The sequence below is a fragment of the Thalassophryne amazonica genome, chromosome 6 (genome assembly GCF_902500255.1).
Source record: "Thalassophryne amazonica chromosome 6, fThaAma1.1, whole genome shotgun sequence".
NCBI lineage: Eukaryota > Metazoa > Chordata > Actinopteri > Batrachoidiformes > Batrachoididae > Thalassophryne > Thalassophryne amazonica.
In genome coordinates, this window is record NC_047108.1 from 21,117,747 (window position 1) to 21,140,098 (window position 22,352).

General features: G+C 40.4%; 1 protein-coding gene across 1 annotated transcript in view; it reads left to right on the forward strand.

The window, feature by feature from the left end:
• The window catches only part of LOC117511945 (myosin-7B-like), a 239,631-nt gene that overhangs the window by 19,399 nt on the left and 197,880 nt on the right, over window positions 1–22,352 (forward strand). Inside the window, exons 3-5 of the mRNA XM_034171880.1 lie at window positions 12,642–12,785; window positions 16,985–17,141; window positions 19,695–19,722. Of these exons, the coding sequence (XP_034027771.1) occupies window positions 12,642–12,785; window positions 16,985–17,141; window positions 19,695–19,722 (329 nt within the window). The remainder of the gene's footprint in view (window positions 1–12,641; window positions 12,786–16,984; window positions 17,142–19,694; window positions 19,723–22,352) is intronic.

Below are 22,352 nucleotides of genomic sequence, written 5' to 3' on the forward strand. Positions count from 1 at the left end.
TATTGACAGTAGGTCACATTACTTTTTAGACATAATAAGCCATCATTTCATTCAGCCTTGTTACTTATAAAAACATTTGTTATAGAAATACTGTAGGCTATACTATAAATAATATATCATTACTTGTGTGATACAATTCATCATATAAAGCAAGAAATGACTGGATGACTGGACCAATGACTGGATACAAAGGTTGAACTTTTGAAACTGCAGTACACAAAAAGGTCACAAGATGGAGACAGTTGTCTATCTCACTACAAGCTACAAGTAATATCAAGGATTTCTTTTATTACCAATTTGTGTTGCTAATCAACTTAGAGAATGACTCTCAATTTAAAGTAAAATGTTAGGTATGTGAAATTATGCCAGGACTTGGGAAAATACATTTTAGACAGGGACGCCGTTATGCCACGCCACCACACCGCAGACTGTGCAAAACAGCATACTTCATATGACCGACGCACGACCGTCACACAAATAGAATAAAGAAATAAAGAAACAATCTGGCGGCGACAGCATGGTAGCTAGCCATGCACACCATTTGCACAGGTTACATTGCTAGGGTAGGGTACGTGACTGGCAGAGTTAGCACGAACGAAAATAATATCCAACCTTAATTCAGTTAATTCAGTTAGACAGCACTTTACTTCGGACCAGAAGATCAGAACGTCTCTCTCACACACAGATGTCTGATTTATGAACAAGTTAGGTTGCTGTTCATCAATTAATAGCTGAAGTTAACCTTCACTTACCGTCATGGCCGTAGTGGTCCCCGCCTCACTTTATAGTCACCCTTTCTTGACTTCAATAAAAATATATACTTGTTTTCTAAAAAGTAAAATAAAGACCTCTTTCTTGACCTCATATTTAACTGTTGACAGCACTGTAACAGTAAAACTTGTCATTTCTAACCTACATTGTTAATAAATGTAACTATTAAATTCTTTCTAACATTTTTCTAACATTTAAATTTTCTCTAAACATTTTACTTGTCAAAATTATTATTATTTTAAGTAATATTAGTAGTTGTAGTAAAAAAAGGCTTCAAAACTGGACCTTTAATCTAGGGGTGTTGTGAGGGGGGACATCCTTGCCCCACGCCCCCATTCCATGGCGTTTGAGCACAAAGAATGGATAACATTTATTTATGCAGAAAACATGACCATATTACAGGTAAGAAGGTTTTATTACGTTTTCACATCATGTGGTCCTCAGAAAGAGAGTTTAGGTACATTTGAGTGGAAAATAGTGTTAGTTGTTGACGTGTCGCGGAGGATCAGCTGTTTTAATGTGCAGATACGGAGCGGCTCAGCTCAGCTCTAAATAAAGGAGGAAAAAAGCATAAAAATGTCATTGTAAAGCTCAGTACAGGTGTGCTGTTATCACCGTGCTTTAAGAGGTGACAACGAGTCGTAGCTGCTACAAAAAACAAAAAAAATCTGCAGGCTAGTAGGCCATCAGGCCAGCAGGCAAATGCCCGGTGTGCAATACTATCAGTCCAGCGGTGAACACACGCAGTGTTCACCTGCTAAATTTTCAACAAAAAATGCCAAACAAATGAAGGATAATGAAAACTCAGGTGGTGTGCAGATGAATTTGTAATTAAAAGTGGCTTGAAGAACAATATACAAAACAAAAAAAAATTCTGCTACTTGTTCAGTAAACATAAAATTATCTTAATTTAGTCTTTAGCATTTGCACCATGTTTAACATATCAGTCCACTTATTGAACTTTCAAAATAAGAACAACAGCATAATGAAAACCATTAAGTAAATACTGTCAGTAAGGAGGCGTGGTCGCCATTTTAATTCCGGGCAAGTTAGTGATATGCGTGCATAGAAGTTCAAGAAACAGGTGGAATATGCCAGAAAGCTGCACATGTTGGCAAAGCCACAAACAGAGGAACAGTGAAGACAATATTTCCTTCCATAAGTAAGTGGTTTTGGTTCTTCTTGTCACTTTGTCCGTGATATTTTGATGATAAACAGCTGTATGTCTCCTGCCGTACCTGTGTCGCCCAATGACACGGACCATTAACTCTTATGTCTAGTTGATATTTTCCACTGCTAGACCAATGTCTAGTTAAAATACTTGTTGTTAGTGATTAAAATTTTCGACAAGACTGGGGATTTTTTTTTTAAATTTGCACCTTAAAATAATGAGATTATAATGACCCGCGCTGTGCCGCTCACAGTCACACCCACACATAGAGATGTGCACCCACACCACTGACTTCATGAATGAAACTCGGTCAATAAAGGATAATTGTGTAAAAATATAATATAATACACATATATATATATATATATATATATATATATATATATATATATATATATATATATATATATATATATATATATATATTGTCTGTTTGTCAGCAGGATAACTCAAAACATTTTGAACGGATTTTGATGAAATTTTGTGGAGTGGTTGGAAATGACAAGAGGAACAAGTGATTAAATTTTAGTGGTGATCCGAATCACGATCCGGATCCCGATGCTAACGCGTTAGCATGTCTATGGCATTTTCAATGTTAAAAGTTAGCATTAAGCAGTTGCAGCTGTCATCATGTTTGGGTGCATTTGTTTTCCAATTGTAATATTTCTTAAATTTATTTTTGTTTATATATTAATAATCTAATGATTATTATATACGATTTTAGAGAAAGAGACAAAAAGAAATAGATAACTGTGCCAAGGAGGGAAACTCAAGAGGTTTGCACTCTCTGAGTGCTTCTAGTTTAAGGTAATTTAATTTTACTGGCTCGATATCCAGGTCAAAATGACATTTTAACACGTATTTTGCGAGCATTTTTCTGAGTGTGTTCAGTCGCGAATCTCCATTGAAAATGTATTAACATCCGGGTACTTCATCGATATTTTGCCCGGTTAGGAGGCGTCATGCTGTCCACGTTTTTGTTTCAAAGAAAAAAAATATATTATATACAGATAATATCATAAAATGCATTAAAATTGTAATCCTGCAAACTAATCCCCATTTTTACTAAATATTCCTGTAATCTAAATACATCTTTTTTTCTGTAAGTGTAGCGGAATACAGTTACCTTTTTTTTGTATTCTAATTACGTAACGCTGTTATATGTATTCCGCTACTCCCCAAGCCTGGATGTTAGCGATCTAAAAATTATTGGACCAAAATTTATGGGAAGATAATTGGTCTGATGATGGTTTTCAAAGTCATCCATGTGTCTGCCAAAACTTCCACTCAGGCAGGGCAGCAGCTGACCCAGGCCTTATCTCACATCTCCTCTTGGCTTGAGCAATCACACTTAACCCTAAATGTAAAGAAAACTGTTGCCGTTTGTTTTTCTGTCAAATCACAACCTTTAAATGACCCCTTTGTCATATCCATTAATGATGAAATAATCCAAGAGGCAATAGAAACAAAATATCTTGGGATCATAATTGATAGCAACTTAAAGTTTCAAAGTCATGTAAAGTACATCTGTAAAAAAGTAAAACCAAACTTACGTTGCTTTCGCTTCATAAGATGGGAGCTGTCACATCAAGTTGCTCTGCTGTATTTACATGCCATGATCTTCTCCCATCTCTCATACTGTCTCACCTCATGGTCACAAACATCTGCATCCACGCTCAAGCCTGTAATATCTTTGTACAAGCAAGCTATCAAGGTGTTTGACAGAAAGCCTATGAGGTGGCACCATTGTGATATCATCCAAAAGCACAAATGTTTTACATTTGAGAATTTTGTACATTTTTGCACTTTGAAATTGTTTTTTAAATGTCTACATAATCATGTATCACCACTGTTCTCTGGTTTGGCTGTCAGACGTCAAGGCTCTCTCAGACCAAACACCAGAGCCTCTGTGAGTGGGGACTGTGTGGTTCCAAAGCACAGAACATCTTTTGGACAGTCCAGCTTCTCCTCTGCTGGAGCCCGACTGTGGAACTCACTCCCCACACATTTAAAACTGCAGACTGATATGACCACCTTTAATAGGTGTGTGAAACTGTGGCTAAAATCAGGACAGAACTGTGCACATGGTGGTGTATAAAATGAAATGTATTGTATATAGTAGGTGCAATTGTGTAAATTTTGTATTGTGTTAATTCTAAAAGCCCTCTATGGACAGGTGTTGAAAATTAGCATATTTTGCTATAACACTTTAAACATTGCATCTGGTTTGTCCAATGTGAATGTTATGTCCATATTAAATAAATAAATAAATAAATAAAGTTATCTGAAAAGCTAATTCGATGATGGAAACACTGGCTTTGATAATTAGTGGTTAGTGGATTAGCGGAACTGTGCCCGCCACTGATCGATTTACATTAAAGTGTATTCACATTAACGTCTATTTACATTAGAGTAACGTTTATTCACACTAACATCTAACATCCACAGCATGTCTTTTTCCTGGTTCTCTCCCTCAGCCCTAACCAGTCCCAGCAGAAGACTGCCCCTCCCTGAGCCTGGTTCTGCTGGAGGTTTCTTCCTGTTAAAAGGGAGTTTTTCCTTCCCACTGTAGCCAAGTGCTTGCTCACAGGGGGTCGTTTTGACCGTTGGGGCTTTACATAATTATTGTATGGCCTTGCCTTACAATATAAAGCGCCTTGGGGCAACTGTTTGTTGTGATTTGGCGCTATATAAAAAAAATTGATTGATTGATTTACATTAAAGTTTATTCACTTTAATGGCTATTTACATTAAAGTGTATTCACATTAACATCTATTTACATTAGATAAAGTTTATTCACATTAACATCTATTTACATTAAAGTTTATTCACTTTAATGGCTATTTACATTAAAGTGTATTCACATTAACATCTATTTACATTAGATAAAGTTTATTCACATTAACATCTATTTGCATTCGAGTAAAGTTTTTTCACATTATCTATTTACATCAGAGTAAATTTTATTCACATTAATGTCTATTTACATTAGAGTTACGTTTATTCACATTAACGTCTATTTACATTAAAGTTTCTTCACATTAATGTCTATTTACATTAAAGTGTATTCACATTAATGTCTATTTCCACTGGCGTAACATTTATTTAAATTAATGTCTATTTTCATTTGAGAAAAGTTTATTCACATTAACATCTATCTATTGGGTTCTCGCTACAGTGGGCATCACCGACCGGTAGTGCAAATTTCCACCCGGCTCTTGGGTTCAAATTGGCTGTACCACCCAGCACGGATTTTGCAAAAAATGAACTGAAATGTTGATGAAAATGTACCAGTTTGATTGTATTTCGTAGTTTGCTTTATTTTGGAATTTCAACCAAATAATGAAACAAATAAGAAATATGTATCTCATTTTCAGCAGAGATCAGCAGTCAGCTGCTTTCAGCATTCTGTGAAGCCACAGCACTGAAGGCAGCTCAGAGTGGACATGTTTTCATGTTAATAGTTTTATATATTTTTTTAAAGTAGTGCAATCCCACTGAAAAATGTTGCCAAAAGAAAACCCATAACTGTCATGACAGAAAAACTGCCTGCTTCACTGGATTAAAGGTGTCATTTTTGAAGAAGAGAGCAAATGCTATGTCCATCAAATATTAATGTGTTTTTAGCCTTTTCAACATTATTTATTTTATTAACTTAGACTTTGAGAGAAACATGCCAAAAAGAACTTTGATATTACAGATATTACAACATGAATATCATTTTTTTTGTCTATTATTCTTGCTTTCAGTGCATCTAAAACCACTCAAAATGAGTTAAAATAGGGCTTGCCAATGATGTTTCAGAGGTATAAAACCCTATAGCTTTAGGGGGCTCCACCCAGTCAACCCCCGGCCGTGACCCGTGATCACATAAACTACCAGGGACTAAAATGGTTCTAGCTTGAACCCTGCTTTAGAGTAAAGTTTATTTACATTAATGTCTACTTAGAATAAACTTTATTCACATTAATATCTATTTACATAAGAGCAAGTTTTATTCACGCTAAAGTCTATTTACATTAAAGATTATTCACCTGAATGTCTATTTACATTAGAGCAAAATGTATTCACATTAATGTCTATTTCAGTGGTGGGCACAGCTAACCAAAACGTTAGCTTCGATAACTGTTAATCCACTAACTGAAAAGTTAACATTTATAAAGCAGATAAGTGGAACTGTGCCCACCACTGCATCTCACTCACTCATCTTCAACCACTTATCTGGGATTGGGTCATGGGGGCACAGGGTCGGACTGGGAACAAATTTCGGCCCTGGCATTTTTCCTCTGGACCAGCCCACTACTGGCCTGACGAATCCACCCCCAAACACGCACACCCACCCGTCCATACCGAACCCCCAATGAACAAATACTATACACCTAAACACCATGAACACACACCTAAACACACACTTTCACTGTCATTTCACCTTGATCATAGTACAAAACGCGGACCCGGCGCCACGAGGGGCGTCCTGATAACATTAAAGGCAATTACATATTTTGACGAAATTACAAGTTTAAATGACTATATATATATATATATATATATATATATATATATATATATATATATATATATATATATATATATATATATATATATAAAAACATCATGAGGTTTATGTCAGAAATCCTACTTTACAATCACACTGCAGTCATTGTTAAATTATTTCCTTTTGCATTTATAATAAACACTTGTATTTATTTAGTGTTTGTTTTTCTGGTTGAAATAAGATATAAATAATCTACCAGACTTCAAAAAATATACAAGTTTCTATGTTATTTTATTTGTCTAAAAATAAATGTCTGAGGTTCCTTATGTTAAACAAGAAATTATCTAATCTGAAATAACAGGTTGTTTTAATACAGATGAAAGGTTTCTAAAGAACCATTTATTGATTTATTTACCTATTTTAATTACAAGTGTTCTAAACTTTTTTAACAGTAATCAGAAATTTTGAGGTAACAACAACAAAAAAAACATTTCCAATGATTTTTCTTCAGAAAACTAAATAAATGAGCAGTCCTGTCACACGTTAATGTTTTGTACAGATCAGTGGTTTCTGCACCAATCGGATTGGTCCAATCCATTTTGTAGAGATCAGTGGTTTCTGCCACGAGTCTTCCGTGTTTTAGCCCGACGCGTCGTTCCTATTGGACAATGCCAAGGTACATCACAGCTCAGAGTGTTGAAAGTTGGCGCACCTCATCTCGACAGAACACCGGCTCTGTGGTATGCAGGAGATCAACTGACCGAGGGTCAATTGAAATATACTGTCATCACCCTTCACTCTTGGTCAGTCTCTTACAATGGTGCAGCATAAATACATGAGCTTTCCAGGAGCGCACGTCTCCTCCGGTGCACACTATTTTTTTCGGGGGGGGGGGGGGCGACCCCGCCCCCTGTGATAAACTCATCGCCCCCTTAATATTTTTTTTTTCTGGCGCTGGGTCTGACAAAACGGAAGCAAATGCACACAAGCGGAAAAAAGTTTTTGTGTCTCCAAAGTGTGTGTGTGTGAGTGAGTGAGTGAGTGTGTGAGAGAGAGAGAGAGAGAGAGAGAGAGTGGGGTAATGTGTAACCACTGCTAGGATTCACACAGCAGCAAATTAAGGAGCTGAAGTCCGTAGCTGTTGCATTTAAAGATTAACAAAAGTAAAGCACAGTTAATTAAGATAAAAGAAACGATTCCAACCTTGTATCAGTAGAAGAGCGGAGAGAAGTCCAGGCACCGAGGACTCAATCCATTCACAGGGGCGGGAGCGGCCGCCTGCTCTTCCTGCAATCTGATTGGCCACCCTGTATGCTTCTCCATTGTCATTGACTGTTGGTCATGTCAATCATTGTGCTCGATGTAAGTCTCCATTGTGTGATCAAACGGAAACAAAACTGAAACCTAGAATAAGACTGCGCCGTGTATGAAACACTACAGAACTTTTATTTTGACACAAATTCAGGAAGTGGCTCTGCAGCTGCACCCATTAAATGCTGTAGCTTCACCCATCACGGACTTTCCTCGTGTTGACAGTAGCGCGCGGTTCGAGAACACTGTATATTTCCATAATCTCTATAAGTATGGGAAGGCCGGCCCATGCACGTCTAAACGTGCAGCGGCCCACCGGGCAAATGCCCAAAATCACAGATTATCAGTCCGAGCCTGTGGGGGCAACAGCTCCAGCAGGGTACCCCGGCCACATCGACCACACCTGACTGGGGCATCCCAAGCGCCGATTCTCTGGCCAGTCTCATGCTTCATTGTCCTTCACTCGTGAACAATACCTTGAGGTAATTGAACTTCACTTGGGGCAAGTCCATATTCACTTCCTGGAGTAGGGAATCCATCGGGTTCCTGCTGAGAACCATGGCCTCAAAATTAGAGGTGCTGATCCTCATCCCAGCTGCTTCACACTCGGCTGTGAACCGATCCAGTGAGTGTTGGAGGTCACAGGCCGATGAAGCCAACAGAACCACATCATCTGCAAAAAGCAGGGATAAGACCCTGAGCCCACCAAACTGGAAACTCTCCTCCCCCGACTATGCCTCGATATCCTGTCCATGAATATCGCAGACAGGATTGGTGACAAGGTGCAGCCCTGGTGGAGGTCAACCCCCACCGGAAACAAGTTCGACTTACTGCTGAGAACCCGAACACAACTCTCACTTTGTGAGTACAGACATTGGATGGCCCTGAGAAGGGGACCCCCCCCCCCCATACTCCCGCAGCACCTCCCACAGTGTCTCCTGGAGTACTTGATCATACACCTTCTCCCAGTCCACAAAACACATGTACATGTAGACTGGTTGGGCATACTCCCAGGCCCCCTCCAGGATCCATGTGAGAGTGAAGAGCTAGTCGGTTGTTCCACAACCAGGACAGAACCCGCATTGTCCCTCTTCAATCAGAGGTTCGACTATCACCTGAACCCTCCTTTCCAGCACCCTGGAGTAGACTTTCCCAGGGAGGCTGTGTAGTGTGATGCCCCTGTAATTGGCACACTCTGTAGTCCCCTTTTTAAATATGGGGACCTCCACCCCAGTTTGCCACTCCTTAGGCACTGTCCCAGACCTCAAGGCAGTGTTGAAGTGACGTCTCATCCAAGGCAGTCCCTCCACTCCCAGAACCTTCAGCATTTCTGGACAGATCTCATCAACCCCCGGGGCCTTGCCACTGCAAAGTTTTTTGACTCCCTCAGTGACTTCCACCAGGGAAATTGATGATAATACTCCATCAGCTTCCAGCTCTTCCCCTACTATAGAGCACGTTCCAGTCTGATACAGGAGTTCCTCAAAGTTTTCCTTCCAACGCCAGATGACATCCTCATTATGGACAATGCCAGTCACCCTCTGCACACTGTCATTAGCAACCAGAGGAGCCACTTCAGCCACAGACTGGTCCTTCCCAAGTGCAGGACCAACAGACTTGCAGGACCAAGTTTATTTACATTAATATCTATTTTGATTAAATATAATTTTATTCACAATGTCTGTTTCCACCTCAAATTCACTTGAATATGTGTCTGCCTATCATCTGGAGTGATTGCAGAAAGGATGGGATGGCACATATATTGAGAGAGAAAAAGTCATTTAGCTGCAGGATGTTGGTGGATTGATTGATTGAGCATGCCGTGGCAGCCATGACAGTTTTACCAGCTTCCTTTAGATCCATGGTTTTCAAACTGCAAGATGCGGCCCTCCTGGGAGGTACTAGAGTTCTTCATAGGCGCAAGGGATGGTATCGAGAATCGTTAAGCAATGATTCGATCCATCGACATCAATAGCCTTTTTGCTTAACGATTCCCTTATCAATCCTTCAGAGTGGCCATGGTTTTTGAGGGTGTTTGTCGGGAAAATGATCATTTCTTTACATTGATTACAGACCCTGCAGTGGGTCTGTAATCAACCGCTTCTGTGACGGCTCCACTTTGAAGCTTGAGCCAACGAAGCAGTGCTCTGACCCACTGCTTCACTGGTTCATTGCTTCACTGCTTTTCAGACACAGGAAGTCCGCTTCTTATCCCCTCTCAAAGCCATTTAAGAATGTCAATCGTGAGTCACTTTTGTGCAGATTAAAGTCACTAACTGGGACTCTTGTCTTGTTGCAAGCAAGAAACAAGAATTGTCCTCCGTTCCATTCACACAGCTCCAAACACTGCGTCGCTCTCTGCTGAGTCAAGTTAGAGTCCGGTTGGAATTAATAACTTCAAAGTGAATCACTTTTTTAAATCAAATTACACCTCTTTCCAAATGTTGTAACACAGACAACAAACTACAATCGACCAAACTGTTTTTTTCCTCCCAAAATGAGACGCCCTGCATTCTTTATGAATTACATTGATGTTGAGCTCAGCTCAGACGTATGGGGTGACATTCATGCCATTAATGTTTGAAAGGAAATGCTTTTGGCAAAAACTACAGGTTTTGTTTATTTCTATTTATGTCCAGAGATCAAGGATCCAGTGATCAAGTTCAGATTTATTTACTTTAGGACTCAATAAAATGTTGTTGACATAGAAAACCTGTAAAGCCCACTTTTAGTACACAGAAAATTCACAGGTATTGATAATGGAATTGATAAGAAATCGTATCGAAAAGTGGAATCAATAATGGTATCGATATCGCTAAAATCTCATCAATGCCCATCCCTGTTTGAATTAATATTATTTATGTTAAAATGTATTTGTTATGCCAAAGACATTTAAAAACACACAGAGATGTTTAAATGCTTAAAAAAAATGATTTTTAAAATGACAAAAGGTAAAAATAGAAGAATAGAAAGTTCTTTAAAATCATGTTTAAAATGTTTGCAAAGGCTGTAAAATGTATAAATACATAGACAGTTCCAAAGCACAGATACTTTTAAAATGTGTTTAAGATGTGTAAAAGAATACAAAGAAACACACAAAGATGTTGAAATTGTATATATGTGTATCGGTGGGGGTGCGCAGCTATTCATTTGTTCTATGAGGGGGAGGTCACTCTCCCACACTTTCAAACCCCTGCTTTAGGGCCCCTTCACACATAGTATGAATAAGTATAACTCAGGGTGAGTCACGGCTCAACAGCTCGTATGAGCGAACCACGAAAACATTGTGCCGATGGGCAGGCATGCATGATCCCGGTATGATGGTTCGTGCACGTGACAGTGTTGTACGAGCAGGAACACAGTGAGAGCAGCTGCACCACATCACACCGCTGATGTGGAGAACAATAAATTAAAAACCAGCTGTATAATTACTGAATATCACTGGGTTGATATAGAACCCCGTGGTTAAATAAAAAATTTAAAAAAGTCACTCACGGGATTTGAACCTGTAAGCGCTGATTACCAGATGGAAACTTTACCATTGCACTACCATCACTGGCCTGTAATCAGTGCGGAAAAATACCTGAAATCAACAAGGACATGGACGAGGTGTGCTGTGTCAGACCGCTGCAGCCCGGCGCAAAGGCAAAATATGTTTTATATATTTCCACATGAGGACAGCAGGCAGAGACATGCACCTCATCAATGAATGTTGTAAGTTCATGTTCTTCCAGTGTCCTCCAGCTGGGATGTCCACGAGAAGAGATCTTTACAGCCGCGGCTGTGGGCGAACATGCCCCTCCCCTGTCCGTTCAGTGCTCAGACCAACGTGTCACTCTGTGTTATGTGGTCATTCATTTTTGTTATTTGTTATGTAATTGCGTATGTAGGCGTTGTCGTAATTATTTATATACCTGGGGGAACACGTGCACACGTGTGAGATACATGCACCACGTGTGTGGGTTTTTGCAACTCCACAGTCGTGGGGCACATCCAGCTCGACAGTGATTGTCTGCTGACTGTTTTCGTGATGACCAAACATTTTCTAAGTGGCATACAAGCGGTGTTAGATGTTTGTGTGTGTCAGCTGGAATTTGGCTGACACCTGCCGCAAGAGGGTTTGATGGGCTCTCACAGCGCACACTCTGTCTTTCAGCCGCTGGTGTGCGCAAATAGTTGTAGCAACAGGTGTACGAGGCATTGGAGGCAGCTACGACTTTACACGTTTTGCATACGATTCCTGCTTCATGCGCAATTCAACTACATTCGCACTATGTGTGAAGGGGCACTTAGATGGTGCAATACTCAACTCCCACCTGTAATGGAAAAGTTCCATTTTTCCGTCTTAGAAACATAGCGTTGTGGTTTGGAAAACTGGTGTTTTTGATCTTCAAATGGTAAGAAAATGAAAAAAATGAAAAAGAGCTATTTTGTGTGAAAACCTCAGGAAGACCAAAAACAAAACTCCAAGGCACTCTGTGAAAATTAAATTAAAAAGCCTTTATTGTGGCATGGCTATATAATTAAAATATGCACCAACGCGTTTCGGCCCAGCATGGTCTTCTTCAGGATATCAACCTGTTTGATATCCTGAAGAAGGCCGAATTTTCACAGAGTGCCTTGGAGTTTTGTTTTTGGTCTTCCTGAGGTTTTCACACAAAATAGCTCTTTTTCGTTTTTTCATTTTCTTACAATATGAAGATTAAACATGCCTGTTTTCCAAGTACTGAATAGTACCCCTATCTCCAAATGAGCACCTGTGCATAAAGATTTTTTAAAATACTTTTTTATTCACAATTTGTGGACCAACGCAGCACTCCTTTTTCAATTTTATCTTTAACAGCATTGTGGTTGGTTTGCTGTCACTTTGATCCAGTATTCTTTGTTTTCAGTTTCTGATCACTAAAGAAAAGGACCTGCAGCCGATGAACCCAGAGAGGTTCGACATGATTGAGGACTTGGCCATGCTGACCCACCTGAACGAAGCATCCGTGTTCTTCAACCTGAAGCGGCGATACAGCATGTGGATGATCTATGTCAGTACTTCCACAAACACACACTTACCTTTGACCTCTTTCACACTCTCCCCACAGGTTTTAGCTTTTAAACTTTTGGGTAGGTGATGGTCTAGTGGTTAAGCATTGGGCTTCAGACCAGAGGATCCTCAGTTCAAATCCCAGCCTGACTGGAAAATCACTAAGGGCCCTGGGCAAGGTTCCGCTGATGTGGAAAACAATAAATTAAAAAACAGCTGTATAATTAGTGACTATCACTGGGCTGATATAAATAATACATAAAAAGGGACACAATACAGAACCCCGCAGTTAAATAACCCAGGTTAAAAAAAAAGATATGCCCCTCATAGGATTCAAACCCATAAGCTCTGATTACCAGATGGAAACGTTACCACTGCACTACCATCGCTGGCCTGTAATCAGTGCAGAAAAATGCCTGAAATCAACAAAGACATGGACGAGGTGCACTGTGTCCGAACGCTGCAGCCCGGTGCAAAGGCGAAAGATGTTTTATATATTTCCATGTGAGGACAGCAGGTAGAGGCACACCTCATGGAAGAATGTTGTAAGTTCATGTCCTTCCAAACACAGAACGTGTCCTCAAACTCAGACATCCAGATCAATACAGCTGTAATGTGCGCACTGAGCTGTCATCCAGCTATCAGTGTGCTGTGATCAGCTGACCAGCTCCTCACTGTGCTGTGTGCGATCAGACCTCGCTGTCCAGCCCCCATGTGATCAGATCTGTACATACATATAAGCATTTTCTGCAAGTGTGCTCCCCCCCCCCAGTACGCCAGATGTGTTGGGAGGAGCAGGGGGGTGACACACGCGCACACGTGCAAGACACTTGCACCACATCTGTGTGTTTTTTTTTTGCAACTCCACAGTCGTGGGGCACTTAGACAAATTTCACTGTTTTTGTGCTAATAGTGTGAATGGCCTCACATTTTCTAAGTGCCAAACGAGTGGTGTTAGATGTCCATATGTGTCACCTGGAATTTGGCCGACACATGCCACGAGAGGAATGGGCTGTCACAGGGTACACTCTGTCTTTCAGACGCTGGTATGCGCAAATAGTTGTAGCAACAGGTGTACGAGGCGTTGGCGGTAGCTATGATTTTACATGTTTGCATACGATTCCTGCTTCATGCACACTTCATGCGCAATTCAACTACATTCGTACTATGTGTGAAGGGGCACTTAGATGGTGCAATACTCAACTCCCACCTGTAATGGAAAAGTTCCATTTTTCCATTTTAGAAACGCAGCATTGTGTGAAGGGGCCCTTAACAATGCCTAAACCAAACCCTGACCAAGATAGTGACACCAAATATTCCCAAAGTCCAATGACAGCCGTCCTTTTCTCGCATTCAAACAGTCCAGTGACAGCCGTCCTTTCTTAGATCCAAATAGTCCAATGACAGCCGTCTTTTTCTCGGATCCAGACAGTACTATGACAACTGTCCTTTTCTCTGATCCAAACAGTCCAATGACAGCCATCTTTTTCTCGGATCCAGATAGTCCAATGACAGCAGTCCTGTTCTTGGCTCGAAACAGTCTAATGACAGCCATCCTTTTCTCGGATCCAAACAGTCCATTGACAGCCGTCCTTTTCTCGGATCCAGACAGTCCAATGACAGCAGTCCTTTTCTCTGATCCAAACAGTCCAATGACAGCCGTCTTTTTCTCGGATCCAGTCAGTCCAATGACAGCAGTCCTTTTCTCTGATAGAAACAGCCCAATGACAGCCGTCCTTTTACCGGATCCAAACAGTCCAATGACAGTCGTCCTATCTCGCATTCAAACAAACCAGTGACAGCCGTCCTTCTCTGGGATCCACAAAGTCCTATGACAGCCGTCCTTTTCTTGGAACCAGACAGTCTAGTGACAGCTGTCCTTTTCTTAGATCCAAACAGTCTAATGACAGATGTCCTTTTCTCAGATCCAAACAGTCTAATGACAGCTGTCTTTTTCTCCAATCCAGACAGTCCAGTGACAGCTGTCCTTTTCTCTAATCCAAACAGCCCAATGATAGCCGTCCTTTTCTTGGTTCAAAACACTCCAATGATAGCCAGTGTTTAGTTTTAAATCTTAAACTAAATTTTAAAGTGCTAACGACAGCTGAACACAATGGTCCAGTGCTTTTCCTGGACGCTGGATGCTCTAAATTATCTTTAAAGGCAGCGGGAAACTGCAGTGTTTAGCCGCAGAGAGACATAGGTTCACATTCACTGACACGTAAAGGAACATCTGAAACGCACTGATTAGGAACCAGCTGCTGAAGTTCAGAAAAGTCAAATGCTGATTTTGTTTTCCAGCCAACAAAAATAATGTTTGACTAATTACAAAGCCACAACTGAATATTTGGACATTTTTGAAAGTACAGATGAGCTATTTCAATTTGATCTCTGTCCATATTTATGAGAAAAAGCTGCAGCGTTGATTTTGCATTCCTGCTCCATTTGTTGCTTAATGGCCATGATGTCATTGCATGATGGCATCATCATTGTGTCAGTGAAAAACTTACCTTCACAAATAAAAATACTCACAGCCAGCGGGGCTGGAATTTCCCATCATCCTGTCATTGAAGACAATAGAACGTCCACTTTACTGTGGAGGGTGCATTGTGTTCATGGTTCGCAGTGTCGAAGGTTCCAGGTTTGCATCCCGCCTGGTCCTTTCGGTGTGGAGTTTGCATGTTCTCCCCGTGTTTGTGTGGGTTCCATCCGGGTGCTCCGTTTTCCTCCCACATCCAAAGACATGCAGGTGAGGTGGACTGGAAACTTCAAACTGACCATAGGTGTGAATGTGTTTGTTTGTCTATTTGTGGACCTGCGATAAACTGGCGTCCTGTCCAGGGTGAATCCCACCTTTCAACAGTGACTGCGGTGATAGGCTCCACCTTCCCATGACCCTTAATTGTTAAAAAGCCTGCATTCATATAACGCTTTTCCATCTGCATCAGATGCTCAAAGTGCTTTACAATAATGTCTCACATTCACCCCAGTGTCAGGGTGCTGCCATACAAGGTACTCACTACACACAAGGAGCAACTAGGGGATTAAGGACCTTGCCCAAGGGCCCTTATAGTGCAGCAGATAAGTGAATATTTACTGAGGGATCCTTCAAATGGTGATGCAAGCACCAAATTTGGCACACATACTCCTTAGACATTACTCTTTTAAAAATGCCAAGTGGTCACATGAACTTTCAATAGGCGGCCAAGAAGGGGTCAATTGAAGAATTACACAGGGGTCAAAATTTAAAAATGCTCCAATCACATTTAAAGGTATTCCATATTATTTGTCTGATCATAAAGATTCCAAAAAGGTATAGTTTGGACTATCTGTGAATGAATGGTCTGGAGTTATGGGGTAAAAACAGCAAAAACACTGAGAAAGGTTGATTTCAGTTTGTACAGGGGTCAAAACTTAAAGTTGCTCCAGTTGTGGTAAAAAGTGGTGCAATAGGATTAATAAATGGAATAGTTTTGACTGTGTTGCGTGCTTGGTTTGCAAAGTAAAGGCAATGTCGACATCCATTGGATTTTATGACATGTGACATATGCTACCCTGCAACATGATAACTAAGCATGATACATAATGCAAACTATTCCTTTTTAAAACCACATTCACTCAACTAATAATTTGCATCACTTTTTACCAAAATTGCAGCAACTTTAACTTTTGACCCCTGTACAAATTGAAATTGATCTTTGTCACCATTCTTCCTGTTTTTACCCCATAACTCCAGAACATTCATTCACAGATATTCCAAACTATACCTTTGTGGAATCTTTATGATCAGACAAATAATATGGAATACCTTTAAATGTGATTGGAGCATTTTTAAATTTTGACCCCTGTGTAATTCTTCAATTGACCCCTTCTTGGCCGCCTATTGAAAGTTCATGTGACCACTTGGCATTTTTAAAAGAGTAATGTCTAAGGAGTATGTGTGCCAAATTTGGTGCTTGCATCACCATTTGAAGCATTTTTTCAGTTATCCGCTGCACTATTAGTGATTTTCTGTTCAGGCTGGGGTTTGAACTGAGGATCCTCTGGTCTCAAGCCCAACACTTAACCACTAGCCCATCACCTCCCCTGACCATTTATAGTCAAAAAAGAAAATCTCACCCTCACCCCAAAAAGTAACCTAATTCCAAGGAAAATCCACAGACCGGCACGCATTTTAAAATTCTGTATTGTGTCTTCCAGACCTACTCTGGGCTCTTCTGTGTGACCATCAACCCATACAAATGGCTGCCAGTCTACTGCGCTGAGGTGGTTAGAGCCTATAAGGGGCGTCGTCGCAGAGAAACCCCTCCCCACATCTACGCTGTCGCAGATAATGCGTACACCGACATGCTGCAGAGTGAGTTTAACCTCTCACCTCCAAACCGAACACGAGGTTTATTCCTGAGATGGTCCTTTTTAAAGGTAGGAACAATGCCTAGGTAGGCTACAGATAACAGGCTATAAGAATGCTATAATACAATAGTGTTCAGAATAATAGTAGTGCTATGTGACTAAAAAGATTAATCCAGGTTTTGAGTACATTTGTTATTGTTACATGGGAAACAAGGTACCAGTAGATTCAATAGATTCTCACAAATCCAACAAGACCAAGCATTCATGATATGCACACTCTTAAGGCTTTGAAATTGGGCTATTAGTAAAAAAAAAAGTAGAAAAGGGGGTGTTCACAATAATAGTAGCATCTGCTGTTGACACTACAAACTCAAAACTATTATGTTCAAATTGCTTTTTTAGCAATCCTGTGAATCACTAAACTAGTATTTAGTTGTATAACCAGTTTTTCATGATTTCTTCACATCTGCGAGGCATTAAGTTTATTGGGTTGGAACCAAGATTTTGCTCATTTACTAGTGTGCTTGGGGTCATTGTCTTGTTGAAACACCCATTTCAAGGGCATGTCCTCTTCAGCATAAGGCAACATGACCTCTTCAAGTATTTTGACATATCCAAACTGATCCATGATACCTAGTATGCGATATATAGGCCCAACACCATAGTAGGAGAAACATGCCCATATCATGATGCTTGCACCACCATGCTTCACTGTCTTCACTGTGAACTTTGGCTTGAATTCAGAGTTTGGGGGTCGTCTCACAAACTGTCTATGGCCCTTGGACCCAAAAAGAACAATTTTACTCTCATCAGTCCACAAAATATTCCTCCATTTCTCTTCAGGCCAGTTGATGTGTTCTTTGGCAAATTGTAACCTCTTCTGCACGTCTTTTATTTAACAGAGGAATTTTGCGGGGGATTTTTGCAAATAAATTAGCTTCACACAGGCGTCTTCTAACTGTCACAGCACTTACAGGTAACTCCAGACTGTCTTTGATCATCCTGGAGCTGATCAATGGGTGAGCCTTTGCCATTCTGGTTATTCTTCTATCCATTTTGATGGTTGTTTTCTGTTTTCTTCCACGCGTCTGTTTTTTTTTTTTTTTGTCCATTTTAAAGCATTGGAAATCATTGTAGATGAACAGCCTATAATTTTTTGCACCTGCGTATAGGTTTTCCCCTCTCCAATTAACGTTTTGATCAAACTACGCTGTTCTTCTGAACAGTGTCTTGAACATCCCATTTTCCTCAGTCTTTCAAAGAGAAAAGCATGTTCAACAGATGCTGGCTTCATCCTTAAATAGGGGACACCTAATTCACACCTGTTTGTTCCAGAAAATTGACAAACTCACTGACTGAATGCCACACTACTATTATTGTGAACACCCCCTTTTCTACTTTTTTTTTTACTAATAGCCCAATTTCATAGCCTTAAGAGTGTGCATATCATGAATGCTTGGTCTTGTTGGATTTGTAAGAATCTACTGAATCTACTGGTATCTTGTTTCCCATGTAACAATAAGAAATATACTCAAAACCTGGATTAATATTTTTAGTCACATAGCACTACTATTATTCTGAACACTACTGTACATGCTATAAGCATTAGCATATTAGCATTTTTCCTCTGAAGGTGTTTAGTCACCTTGAGATCTCAGCGATCATCCCAGTTGACTTCAGGTCAGGCAGTGCACAAAGTCACACAGACTGGCGGACTTCATTATCAGCCCGGCTGTAAGGAGGTCCTCCAACTACTTTGGAGGACTTGTAGAGTTGGGGTTCTTATGAAATAAGACCCCAAAGGCAGCCAGGAATTGCACTGTTGTCATAGTTCACAGGAGGTGTTTCATCCAGAGGAGGTACAGCACTGGCCTGGTGACTGGTTTCACAACTGTCCTGGATCAATGACTTCCTGCACTCAGTTGCCACTGTTGGTTTGTAGTGAAAGTGTCAAATCTCCTTGGGAGATTCACTTACCTCAGCAGTGACATTGATGTTTCTGGGAGGTCAGCCTGGACAAGGACTGGATACCTTTGGTGGCAGGTCTCTCTGGAAACCCTTGAACATGATTTAGCATATAGGTATGTTATGGTTGAGGACCCCAGGAATTGGACAAGGACAAGGGGATGCCCACATAACACCTGACTACAGCAGACAAATCCACCTGGGTGGGTTCCAGTTGCGACCTCAAGAGGTTCCATCAGGTGCTGGATGCTGCATGAGCACCTGGTCCTCCTAGACCCGATCTTAAAAATGGAGAACCACACAAAAACATGATCCCTGCAGTGGTCGCTGGCATTGGATGATTTAATTGATTTTATTGTTGGGGGTTTTTTATTGGATTTTTGGTTTTACTGTACAGTGTCTTTGAGTGTCAAGAAAGCCGCCTTTAAATGTAATGTATTGTTATTATTATAACCCTGAAGTGACAGCTGATGGTCTGAGGTTCATCTTTGTTATTTCAGTTCTGCGGTGCTGTTCAGAACGTTGCACATTATAATGGATTTTATGACATATTCTACTCACAATTCTCATTTATTTCAATGTCTCTCCACAGATCGTGAGAATCAGTCGATGCTGATCACGTAAGTCACGTAGCTATGCGACCCTCTGTGTGAATATTTTTACAGTAGCATCACTTTGGAGTGCACGGCGGTTGATTATCAGCTCTGCGTCTGCCATTTCATTAAGTCTAAGCTGAGGACTGATAATGAACTGGCAGGCTGCTAACCGCAGATGCAGAGCTGATAATCGAACCATAGGGCCAAGAATAAAATCACTATTATTATTATAGCTTCCACTGTACAAGCACATCCGCTATCACTCATCAAACAATGAGTAGCCATTTATCCTCTGATGAGCTATAAATGAGGGCAACAAGCAATTGGCATTTGTCTCTTGATGGATGTTCCAGGGGCGTGGCCAGCTCGTGATTACCTGCCATTACTGTGCACAGTGTTGAGTATGGATAGAATATAAAGTGGAAAGCCTGATAATCACGACGCCACGACAAGCTTTTCTCTGTAAGATGTCTCATAAATCACCTCATAGCTACTGTATCATTTTGTATCATTTTAAAATTGCTGCCGTCTGGACGACCAGGAAAGGCTTTTGTGTTTCTGCTTGTGGCCCTAAAATATGGAATAATCTGGCGAAGGAACTCAAGCGATGTCAAAATGTCAGTCAGTGAAATGCCAGTATAAGGAACTGATGTTTTCTGAATATGTGAAAATTGTCTAAATGCTTCAAAAATTCAATTCATGTTTGAAGGACTATGTAGCTGTTGGTTAAAGTAAATCCCTTCGGCTGCTCCCTTGTTTGTACTCGGGGTTGCCACAGCAAATCCAAGGTGGATCGGCATGTTGAATTGGCACAGGTTTTACGCCGGATGCCCTTCCTGACGCAACTCCACATTACATGGAGAAATGTGGCAGGGGTGGGATTTGAACCCGGAACCTTCTGGATTGAAACCAAGTGCATTATCCACTTGGCCACCACCCCTGCAGCTGTTGATTCAAGTATGGACAATTAAGTTATTGATTTTGATTTGTTATTATTATTTTTTTGGATTATGCGATGTGTACTGTTATTGGTGTGGATATGATGAGGAATTTGAGTTTATTGATTATTTTAAGATGTCTGTGTTGTGCTGTTCTGCTCACTTTGTTTTGTTTTAGTTTTGTTGTGATAAGTAAAAGTTGCTGAGGTAAAAGGGGCAGGTGTATATAAGCTTTGCTTCTACCTACACACTTTCGGTTGCATGGGTTGACTGGCTGAGAAATCAGTTTTGTTTTGTTTTGTTTTATTTTGTTGCAAAGTTCTTTCCTTGAACCAAATAAACCTGAACATGAACTTGAACTTGAACTATCGAGTTACCAAAACAGCATTTTCAGATTGTAAAAGGTTTACTTCTTGCTAACTTTTACAAAATATAAATTAATTTAAAAAAGCCAAACATATTAGATTTATACAGAAATACAGCTGCCTGGGAGCATATTCCTCCATAAGATGATCTTGATCAACCAACCAACCTATGTAATCACGCTGCCGTCATGCCGCCTGCAGAAATCCTGCAGTGGAAATTTATATTTAAAGCTGTTGTTTCACCTAATATTTGGCATTTTTTTATGCTGCCACTTCTTAAACACAAACAATAATAGTAATGATATTGTGGGGCGGGAGGTCTGAGTGGCGATGTGGAGCAGCAGATGCTGCTGAACAGGGCAGAGTCACATTGTGCAACAATACCACAGTATGAAAGTGTTGGGCAGATAAAGACATTATCGGCCCACCTTTGGTGAGCCAGTATAGACTGTCAGTGTCCATGTAAAGAAACATTAACCTCCAGGGAACGTCCTAGTAATTGATAATAATGACAACTGTCGTTTAAAGCTCACTGAAGGCATTCGTATATTTTTTTCACACCATAGTCACATGGCCTCTGCAGCTTGGAAAAGCCTCCACGGTCTTATCTGTGGGTGGGACTTAACTGTCTGTATGATCCTTTAATATGAAAGGCTCATATTAAATGAAGACTGACACATTTGGCACATTCTTTATGTTATGATCAGTTTCCTGTTTTAACTTGTGTGCTTCAAACAATCAGTCAGGGCTACAAATCAGCAGCAGGGGGCAGAAAAAGCTCATATTGAAATTTCTGACCTGTCCCCAGTCCAGACTGTGTGGAGAATTTTCAAAGCAAAACATGACAACCCTGTACTGTTGGACAACTTAGGACATGTGTGCAGGAAGAATGGGGCAAAATAACACCTGAAAGCCTTCATCGTTTGGTGTCCTCAACGTCAAAACGTCTGTGAGGGACCATCAACATTACAAAGTGGGGCACGCTTCAGAGGTCCAACTTCTCTCAGAATGTGTTTCAGGCCTGAAATGCAGAAAAGATGACCAGAAAAAAATATTTTGGCTTCATACTGTCTGCAATGAAAGAGACATCAAACTAAATATAAGAATATAAGTTATTTATTTATTGCATTTATTATTGCATTCGCCATATATCCCATTGTTTTCTGATTTGGGATTGGGATTTGGGAAGCACCGATTTGTGTATCACGTAGTGTAAGAAAACAAAGTTCAACATGGACCAGGAAGTTAAAAAAAAAAAAGCTTCAGTGCAGTAAAATCTGCAGTCCAGCCAGGTCCAAATTTTGTCTGGTGTCCTCTGTCCATTTTCAGTGTAAAATGAGGTGGAAATCAT